The sequence below is a fragment of the Eutrema salsugineum genome, unplaced genomic scaffold (genome assembly GCF_000478725.1).
Source record: "Eutrema salsugineum unplaced genomic scaffold, Eutsalg1_0 scaffold_11, whole genome shotgun sequence".
NCBI lineage: Eukaryota > Viridiplantae > Streptophyta > Magnoliopsida > Brassicales > Brassicaceae > Eutrema > Eutrema salsugineum.
This window is the reverse complement of record NW_006256901.1, coordinates 2,236,130-2,246,785: the sequence shown is the minus strand read 5'-3', so window position 1 is coordinate 2,246,785 and position 10,656 is coordinate 2,236,130. Positions and strand designations below refer to the sequence as shown.

The 10,656-nt window shown below is 37.0% G+C and overlaps 1 protein-coding gene across 1 annotated transcript; it reads right to left on the bottom strand.

Moving 5' to 3' along the window:
* Positions 1-7,802: 7,802 nt before the first annotated feature.
* On the bottom strand, positions 7,803-9,652 carry LOC18026278 (putative protein TPRXL). Its single transcript, XM_024160650.1, has 2 exons — positions 9,286-9,652; positions 7,803-8,882 (listed from the first exon to the last, which is right to left on the bottom strand). Exon 2 carries the CDS (start codon positions 8,880-8,882, stop codon positions 8,376-8,378), a length of 507 nt encoding a protein of 168 aa, XP_024016418.1. The 5' UTR covers positions 9,286-9,652; the 3' UTR covers positions 7,803-8,375.
* Between the last annotated feature and the right edge of the window lie 1,004 nt (positions 9,653-10,656).

Here is a 10,656-nt window from a genome sequence, read left to right as displayed (position 1 = left end):
ATGGAAGAGCACAAAAGCTATAGAGGAGAATTCTTGACGTGTTTCTTAGACTGTGGACGATTTGGAGAGCTTGAGTATAACTATAAGTGATGAAGATCAGGCAATTCAGGTGTTGTCTAGCTTACCTAAGCAGTTTGATTCACTAGTTCATACTCTCAAATACGGCAACGGGAAAGAGACACTTACTATGAATGAAGTTACCGCTTCAGCATATGCCAAGGAAATCGAGCTAAAAGAGTGTGGACTTCTAGGAAAATCAAATTCAAGTGCAGATGCTTTGGTTGCGTAGAGGGAGGTCTGAAAAGAGGACTACAGGTCAGAGTAAAGGTAGATCCAAGAGCAGATATTCAAGGTCGAAGTCTAGACCAAAGAATCAACCAAAAGCTAGAGAATGTTGGATATGTGGGAAAGAAGGACACTACAAGAAAGAGTGCCCTGAAAGAAAGTATGGGAAACAAGATTCTGCAAATGTAGTACATGAAAGAGAGGAACCTATGATCTTAACAGCAAGCGTCCAAGACACTATGGATGAATGGGTCATGGATTCTGGGTGTACTTTCCACATTACACCTGATAGAGATGTCTTGTATGACTTCAAAGAAGTTGATGGCGGAAAGGTGATGATGGGTAACAACACTCACAGCGAAGTCAAAGGCATTGGGAAAATCAAGATCATAAACTCAGAAGGAGCTACCGTGATATTAACTGATGTGAGATACATGCCAACCATGAGCAAAAATCTCATCTCTTATGGCCAGCTAGAGAAGAACGGGTGCAAGTATGAAGGGAAGGACTTCATAGTTACTTTCTACAAGAAGGGCCAGAAAGTGATTTCAGGAAAATATGAGAACGGGCTGTACTATTTGCAGGGAACAGTTGTGAGAGGAGAAGCATCTGTGGTCAGGACGGAGGTAAATCTAACGAACAGATGGCATTCAAGGCTATGACATATGAGTCTTAAGAACATGAATCTTCTGGTCAAAGGAGGTTATCTAGACTCAAAGGAAGTCCACACTTTAGATTTCTGTGAAAAGTGTGTGTTTGGTAAGTCTCACAAGCAGAGTTTTCCAGTTGGCCAACACACTACTACGTGTATTTTGGAATACATTCACAGTGATCTTTGGGGCTCAGTGTCAAACGAGCCAAGCATGACAGGGTGTAGATACTTTCTTACTTTCATTGATGATTACTCAAGGAAGGTTTGGATCAGATTCCTAAGGAGTAAGGACGAAGTGTTTGAAAATTTTTCAGAGTGGAAAGCACTAGTGGAAAATCAGAAGAGTAAGAAGATAAAGTGTCTGCGAACTGATAATGGATTAGAGTTCTGCAACAATCAGATGGATAAGCTATGTCAGGATTCAGGGATTAAAAGACATCGAACTTGCACTTATACTCCACAGCAAAATGGAGTATCTGAGAGGATGAATCGGACAATAGCTGAGAAGATCAGGTGTATGTTAGCAGAAACAGGAATGGAAAAGAAATTTTGGGCTGAGGCAGCTTCTACTGCAGTTTATCTCATAAACAGATCACCAAATGCATCGCTGAAGTTCAAGATTCCTGAAGAGGTTTGGTCAGGATCAAAGGTTGATTACAGTCATCTCAGACGATTTGGTTGTGTTGCATATGTTCATGTAATACAAGACAAGATGAGTCCAAGAGCTGTTAAAGGGATTTTCTTAGGATATCCACAGGGTACTAAAGGTTACAGGGTTTGGATTCCGGAGGATGGAAAATGTACTAACAGCAGGAATGTAGTCTTTGATGAGGAAAAGTTGTATAAGGACCGAGATCAGAATGAAGTAACAAAATCTACAAAGAAGAAGAAAGTTACTTTCAAAGCTGGATTGATCCAAGGACCTACACCAAATGGTTTGGTTCAAGAGTCCACTGGTCAAGGTGGAGAGGTTTCAGGAAATACAGATTCTGCTGGTCAAGGTGGAGCTACTTCGGAACATTCAGAATCAGAAGAGGAGCAGGAATCTGAGGAAGAACAAGAAAATCAGGATGAAGAAGAGTCTCTTGATGATTATTTGCTGGCAAGAGACAGAGAGCGAAGAACTATCAAACCACCATCGAGGTTTGAGGATGCTGATTATTTAGCTTATGCTTTAACTAGCGCTGAAAGCATAGAGTTAAATGAACCAAGGTCAGTCGCAGAAGCTAGACGAAGTAAAGACTGGAAGAAGTGGAAGCAGGCTATGGAAGAGGAAAAACAATCTCTGGATAAAAATGAAACTTTTGAGATTGTCTCTAAGCCGAGAAAGCAGAAAATAGTTGGGTGTAAGTGGATCTTCAAGTACAAGGAGGGCATTCCAGGTGTTGAAGAACCTAGATACAAAGCAAGACTTGTAGCTAAGGGATTTACACAGGTTGAAGGAGTGGATTACAATGAAATATTTGCTCCGGTGGTTAAGCATGTTTCTATTAGAATCATGTTGTCAGTTGTGGTTAATTTTGATATGGAATTGGAGCAACTAGACGTGAAAACTGCTTTCTTACATGGTACACTTGATGAAGTCATTTACATGAGTCAGCCAGAGGGTTTTATAGAGAAGGGAAACGAAGACAAGGTCTGTCTTCTTAAGAAATCTCTATATGGTTTGAAACAGTCACCTAGACAATGGAATCAGAAGTTTGATGAATTCATGAAGTCAATGGAGTTTCAAAGGAGCGCTAGGGATCCATGTGTTTACACTAAGGGATCATGTATTGATGATATGGTTTATCTCTTACTATATGTCGATGACATGCTTGTGGCAGCAAAGAATATGGAAAAGATCAAAGCCTTGAAGGCAAGCTTAAGTAAAAAGTTCGAGATGAAGGATCTAGGACCAGCGACTAGAATTCTTGGTATGGATATCATCAGGGACAGAAAGAAAGGTACTCTCAAGTTATCACAGGAAAGATATCTTAAGCAGGTTTTAAGAACTTTTAACATGGAGGATTGCAAGGCTGTTGTAACTCCAAGTAATTCGCAGTTTAAGCTTAAGAGTCTAACAGAGCAGGAGGTAAAAACAGAGAGTAGATTGATGGATTCAGTTCCCTATGCAAGTGCAGTGGGGAGTCTGATGTATGCTATGATCGGTTCAAGACCTGATCTAGCCTTTGCCATTGGATTGGTTAGCAGATTCATGGCGAATTCCAGGAAGATCTCATTGGGCTGCGGTTAAGTGGATTTTGAGGTATTTTAAAAGGAGCTACAGGAGTATGTCTTACTTTCACAAAATCAGAGAAATTTGAGATTGAAGGGTTTTGTGATTCAGATTATGCTACAGACTTAGACAGGAGAAGGTCAGTTTCAGGCTATGTTTTCAAAGTTGGTGGCAATACGGTCAGTTGGAGATCATGTCTACAACAAGTAGTTGCTTTATCTACTACGGAAGCAGAATATATGTCTCTATCTGAGGCTACTAAGGAAGGTCTGTGGCTTAAGGGATTGTGTGGTGAATTGGGTTTTAAAGAGGACAGTTTTAAACTCAATTGTGATTCACAAAGTGCTATATGTTTAGCAAAGAACAGTGTGCACCATGACAGAACAAAGCATGTTGATACCAAATATCATTTTATCAGAGATATAGTTGATGAAGGTTCAGTCAAGATCCTAAAGGTTCACACTACAGCTAATCCAGCAGACATGCTCACAAAGTGCTTACCTGGAAACACGTTTGAGAAGTTCCTGGTGCTTCTCAATGTAATTCCGTAGTTGTTTCCAACAGCGTCTTGAGATTGCTCTTGTCGATTTGAGCATCTCACAAAGACAGAAGATATTGAGAAAAAAAAAAAAAAAATTTCAGTATTGGTAACATAAGAAATCGACAAAGTTTTTTTCAGATGGTAAAGTTTGAAAAATGTGAGATGAGATTGGTAAAAGTCATCATTTCAGGGTAACAGAGAAGAAGTGTTTCATTACGGGTTGATCTTCTCAAATGGCAAAATTTTCAGGTGGTCAAATTTGAAAGTTTGGAAGCGTCAAAGGAATTTGGGGTTTTACCTGAAATTCACGATGCTTAGTTTTGAAATCAAAAGTGTCTTCAGCAGCTGCAGATGAAAAGGAAGACAGTAAGATTTCAGAAGTAATTGCAAATCACAGCAACAGAAACTGAAATAACATCTTGGTAAAGAGATGGCTATGGGAGTTTCGGAATTTACCTGGGATTGTAGAGCTGAGCTGCATCGGTTAAGATAGCAGCGGAATCAGTCAGCGGTGAGGATGAATTAACGTCAATCTATCATCGGAAATGAGAGGATCTAGAAATAGTCGACGATTTCTGGGTTTTTGACATGCTCCGGTGAAAAGTTGAGATGTTGGGTCGGTGATGGTTAAATCAGCGACAGCAGATGCTATCGTCGGTAAAGACGACAGTGGAGATGAACGCCGGTAGCGACGAAACGGCGGTTAAGCTGGAATCGTGGTGCTTCATTTGCAGAAACGGTGGTGAGATTCATCGGCTTGTTTAAAGCCATGAATCGTGACGATGGCGAGCTTCAAGGACGATGGTGAAGTCGGAGAAGGAGCAGCGCCGGAGAAGGTCCACTAGAACGGTGACATGACGGAGAGGCGACGGAGGATTTCGTCTCAGGCAGATGTCGTAGTTTTTTGGTGGTTGAATCGACAAGGTGGAGATTTGTGGAGTTTGTCGATAAAACCAAAGGAGAAGATAATGGTCAACTCCACATTATCTGGTCAAAGCTTCTATTTTTTTGGGCTCAAGCCCATACGTGTGTTTACAAGAGTGTGCAAGAGAAACTGATGTTGGGCTAGGGTATAAGGCCCACATGATTACTCAAAGTTATATATAAACTTTTTTTGGAGTTGCAGACTTTGAGAAAGAGCAGAGATAATTAACGAGAGAAGGAGAAGAGAAATAGAGATACACGGTTAAGGGTTTTTCAGGCTTTCGTCTTCATCTTCTGGGTTAAGGCATCTGTGGTTGAAACTGAGGTGAATAGTTTCTGGTCTTTCTTCTTTGTGGTACCTGAAACAAAGGAAAGAAGAGAGATACGTGAGTTTAAACGGTGAAGGAACAAACTCATTATTGTTAACACTTGATCGATTATAGTGGACCGTTAAGAGTACCGTCTCTCCCCAGACGTACCGAAAGGGAACTGGGTTACCAAATTTTCTTGTGTCTTGCTTGAAAACAACAAACAAACTAAGTGTCAAGGTTAATTGATCTAAGTAGTTCAGGTTAAGAGCTAAGACTAGAGGTTGAAATCAATATTAAAACCTCACACTATTGAAATGAGATTGCACTACTTGGGAAAAGGATCCAATTTTTAACCTAGGTTTAATTACGCTCTTCGAGCTCATTACGTAAAATATTAGAAGATTGTTGTTTTATCAAATAGTTATAAATTGTAATAGTATTTTTCTTAAATCATGAAATAAAAATTCAAACTGATCAAAATATAACACTAAAAATACATATTTTATCAATATACCAAATAATCAAAAGATATGTCTCGTGTAATGTCATTGTGAGGGGACAACTTAACAACAGTATACAACTTCTTACATTGGATAATACATATATAACATTTTATGCAAAAGAAAACGAATTGAATCATAGAGAACACGCATACCACTTTATGCAACTTTATCAACGAATTAATGATTTTTATATAGATTACTATGGTGTGATCAGCCTCAATTAATCGCAACAAAACATCTGCGCACAACTGAGCAGTTGGCTGATGTTATGACTAAGGTGTTGCAAAGCTCGGCATTTGACTAACATTTGTCCAAGTTCTCCAACTTAAACCGTCTGATATTTAATATATGATTCAGATTTAGATGTGATAATGATTAAGGCTTATATTATATATATACATATAATATATTTTGGTGTTATCATAAACCGGTGTTGAAAGAGAATCGTTTGTGAATGAAAAGAATCCGCTTTTCCCTCAAATCTCTTTATTTCTTAAGTTTACATGTATCAGTGTATCTGTTTGTAGAATTAGTATCATCATTTGATTGCTTTGTAGATCGATTACCTCAGAACTTGCTAGCATCTTTCGAAGTTTTCTTCTGTTGTGGTCCACAGAGAAAATTGAAACCATGGAATGGCCAATGCGGTTGAAAGTAGCCTATTGTATAGCTAGAGCATTGGATTAGAGAAAGTTTGATTGGAGTGATTCTTCTCTTTTTCGTCTTTCATCTATATAGTTAAAAAATATAGTTTCCTATAAATTATGTAAGGTGAAATAATTCTAATGGTGAAATTCTACCTTCGAAAATGCAATAAGCAAACCTTTGAAGAAGGAAAACGTCAAGTTCGTTCTGTGCATTACATAATACCCATGTTCAAAATTTTGCTAGGCGCTAGTTGGGCGGTCGAGATGCGCCTAGCGCTTAGTTAACAAATCAGAGATTAACCGGAGACTAATCGGAGATTAATTATTTATATTTTTATTTATTTATACAATTATATATTAAATATGAGTAAAGAAAACAAAAATCAAACGTGGCAGACGTGGGTTCGAGTCTGGCAGGGCACATTTGTGTCCTTTTTATCATTTTTATGTTAAATATTGACGAAATGATAATTTTGCCCCCGACTTCTTCTTCTTTCCTGCAACATGTAAACCTTAGTCTCCGCTGTTCACCTTTTTTCACGATTTTGATGTTTTTGCTAGTTTTTTTAAAAATAACATATATTTATGATAGATCTGCAATGAAATATCCGATTTCAAACTTAAAAACATACAGAAAAGTGTTTTTTTTTTAAAAAAAAAAAAACCGATTATTGAACCGATTAAGTCCAAATCACGGCGGTTGGAAGCCGCCTAACGCTTATCGCCGATTATGCGGCCGAAGCTGGCATGTTTTCGAACATGTTATCTAAACTTTTTATAGAAATTTATTTTTTAAAAATCATAAGATTAAAAAAAATTGGTTTCAGTGTAAATTATATAATAGTTATAAAAAATAGTTGTGATAACGCTCAGTTAGCAAAAATAATATAATATTTTTAAATTACGTGAATATATAAGAAAATTAATATGTATTTTTATTTTGATATTATGTATAAGGTTTTTATTTGTTTGCAACTAATCGCCGATCATTTTATATATTCTGTTGATTAATTTAAAAATATTTGTATAAGATAATTTATACCCAATGTGTGACATATATTTATTTCAATTTTTCTTTCTCCATAAATTATTAAATCATAGAGTCATATCATATTAATATGTTATCTAAATTAATTAATTAATGACAGACACTCGGTTTATTGTAAAAAATGAATACAATTATCATAAAAAATCATGACCAGTAATTTTATTGTAAGTCATTATATTATTTTAGTGGTAAAGTAGATATACCACAATAAGATTAAACAGAAAAAAAAAATAATAATATTTTTTGGTGATATAATCATGGTTTACTCTAAAATCAAGGATTATTATTTATAAATAAAAAAAATCATGAACCATATAATATATTTTGGTTATACTATTTCGGGTAAATATTTGGCACATGCAATATTATAGGTTTTAATTTTTCAAATTCAATGTGCAATGTATAGTATGACATATATCTTTTCTAAACATCTAAATTAATTAATACAAATAAGATTTTTTTTTCGGCAAATCAAATACATTGATATTATACAAAGTATACAAGATAAAAAACACTTTCGATACAACCGTTAACGCAAATAAAGGAAATTGAAACAATTTTGATAAAGGAGTGGAGAGTAAACATGTTTTATTTTCAGAAGTCTTAAAGGCTAACAGATAAAATCTGTTATGTCCCTCCTTTATATATTTTGTTGGCTATCATCTCTTGGATGAAACTCCAAAATGCTTTTCGCATTACTTTGATTAAGAAAATGAACTGAATTGTTGTTGGAGATGTTTTTGTATCAGATCTTCTATAACTTAATAAATCATGTCGTATTTGCCTATACGCACAACTCTCCGACCCGACCATGGCAATAGATTGTGCTCTGAAAATCATTGATACGTTCCTTAACAGCCAGTTCTGACTAATGGTAATTGAAGACTGTCGCATATGCATGAGTAAACCAGATTGAAGCCCGATCTCGTACAGGCAGAGAAGTACCATGGTTTCTTGTTTTTCTTCATTTGACACAAGTCTTCGAATACCGAAATTGTGACCTCAAAATTGATGTCTGACCCAAGGGTCTGAAGTCCAACGAAATTAGTAACAGAGGCCGGCATCAACTGAGACAAGGCGGCTCCTCTACGATTACAATATCCAATCAATCGACTGGGAATTGGAAAGCGAAGTCCGCAAGTTCGGAAATAGTCCTCGTAAACGCATATGTAACCTTCGGGAGCATCCCATGGTCTTTGGAAATCTTTCGGTTTCTTGACACCGATCTTTGAAGCCCCAGCATCCTTTAAAGCTCTAAGAATGCTCTTATATTAGAACAAGAGGCTTCGACCGTAGGAGTAACAATTTGACGACGAATCGCAAGAATACCTAAGACGATCTCTCGCCGAGCTTCAAGATCAACTCCGTCCAACTGAACCATTCCTTCGCTCTCTGTCTCGTTAAGCTGACTCACTTCGACATTAAGCGCCTTGTCAAGATCGTCAGAGACTTGGCCCACTCCAATCTCGTCATTAGGCTGGGATGGGCTGACCTCCTCAGATGTCGGGGAAGAACTAGACGAGGACGGTGAACCCGAGGTAGCTACACGTTTTCCTTTCGGATCTTTCTGGCTCGGCGAGGATTGAGAAGAATTGGAGGAACTAGACGAAGTCGGATCGGATGGAGCAGGTGCAGGAGAAGCCACTCGTTTTTCAGTAGGACCACTCTGGCTCGGCGAGGAATCAGGCGAGCTGGAAGAGCTTGAAGAATCCGAACTGGAAGAACTGGTAGAATCGGTCGAGTTTGGAGACATCTGTGAGAATCGATGAATGAAATTTATAGGAAACGTCAGAAGATTTCACTGGACAGTAGTTCGGGGTAAGTAGAAACAAGGTCGACAAAAAAATGGAGACCATAAGCTGGTGAGGAAGAGAGTTCTGGAAGTATGAACAAATCAATTTTGGCGAAATGGAACTCAACAAAAAAAAACGCTGATTTCAAAGTGGTGCTTAACAAAGAAGAGCGATAAGGGGATCGGATCAGTCTAGAAAATTGAGCAAATCAATTTTATAAAAAAAAAAACAGAAGACAGATCGGATGGATTCAAGCTCGGATAAAAAAAAATAATAGAGAGGTCAGATATAGGAGCAAGTTCAGCAAAGTTTTGGAAGAACATACAAAAGGGAAAGGAGAAAAGATAATTTATAAGCATCTACCTCATAGCAGGTCGAACCGCAGCAGCTGAATGTAATGGAGGTCGGTCTGTAATTAGAGATCTCAAAAACGGACAAGGCAGATCTGCTCCAAAGAGGTCGCCGGCGACTTTAAAGAGCAGCGATGAGTAGGTCGGATAATTTGCTTTGACCTCAATGAAAGCAGGTGAGCTTAATTAAGATGAAGGAGAGACTCGGCGAACAAGGGAGGAAGGGTCGGCGACATTTAAAAAAAAAAGGAGATCTGGTCTTGAAGAAAGAGGCAACTTAGGTAAAGGAAAGAAGAAGGATGACACTATTTAAAAAAAAAGAAGATCGCCATCATTTTTGAAGAAGGGAGCCCAATAAAAAAAAAGGGAATGGCGATTATTATCATTGAAGAAATGGGTTGAGTCTAAAAAGAAAAAGGAAAAAGCAAGTGGAAGTGGAGGACAGCTTATTAAAGAAAAAGTAGATCTAGTTTTCAAGACAAAAGGCGACGTAGATAAAGGAAAAAGGAGACAGCATAATCTATTATATAAAAGCTGAGTTGTGTCTCACAATCTTGACACATCAGCATCTACTATTTTGACACATCAGCTTTAAAATTAATTTTTACAATTACATTTGATAAAAAAAATTAATGCAAAAAGCTATGCATTTTTATTGATATTGGCATCCTGCCTCTTCGGCTCCTTCGTATTTATTAGGTCATATTTGTATTTAACTTCTCATCTTAACAAAACTTCATCTTCTACATTTCATCTATCTGTTGTAGTCAAATCTTTTAAGCTTATTCACTCTCAGTTTCATCTTTCATTTTGTTTTTATCTTCTTTCAACTATATGAAGGCTGCTGATTCCAAATTGTAGACAATAACCCATTTGATAGTTTAAGTAATTTACTATTTTCTTTTGATTATCTCGGTATATTGATAGGTTAGCAAATGCATAGACAATAACCCATTTGTTAGGTTTACATTCTCTATCTTACAAATGCATAAACAATTATTTGTTTTTTGCTGTACACTTCATATAAAAATGCAGACTCATGATCTCAAAGCTGCGTTTATGACCCCAATTCAATAACACCACTATCCTTTTTACCCGTAAGAGAATTGAGTATCGACTCTCAAATAGACCTAGATTCCTGACCAACTTTTGATATCGAAGCTCTCACAAAAAGTGAATTGTTCTCTTCTGTATTTTTATTTTCCTCAAATATATGCTATTTGTTTCCCATATATTAAGCTACAAGCAGCCATGAATTGAAATACTATATTGCATATGTTTATGCTACGTTTTATACCCTTTGGAATTGAGTTTACTTTGTTACATGAGATAAACCAACAAACCATGTCCCTTCTTCTACTTCACTTTCATTTGAAGTAAATAT

What these genes read in the sequence shown, in the direction of transcription:
- LOC18026278 (XM_024160650.1), bottom strand. Translation starts at nt 8,882, where the DNA reads ATGTCTCCAAACTCGACCGATTCTACCAGTTCTTCCAGTTCGGATTCT.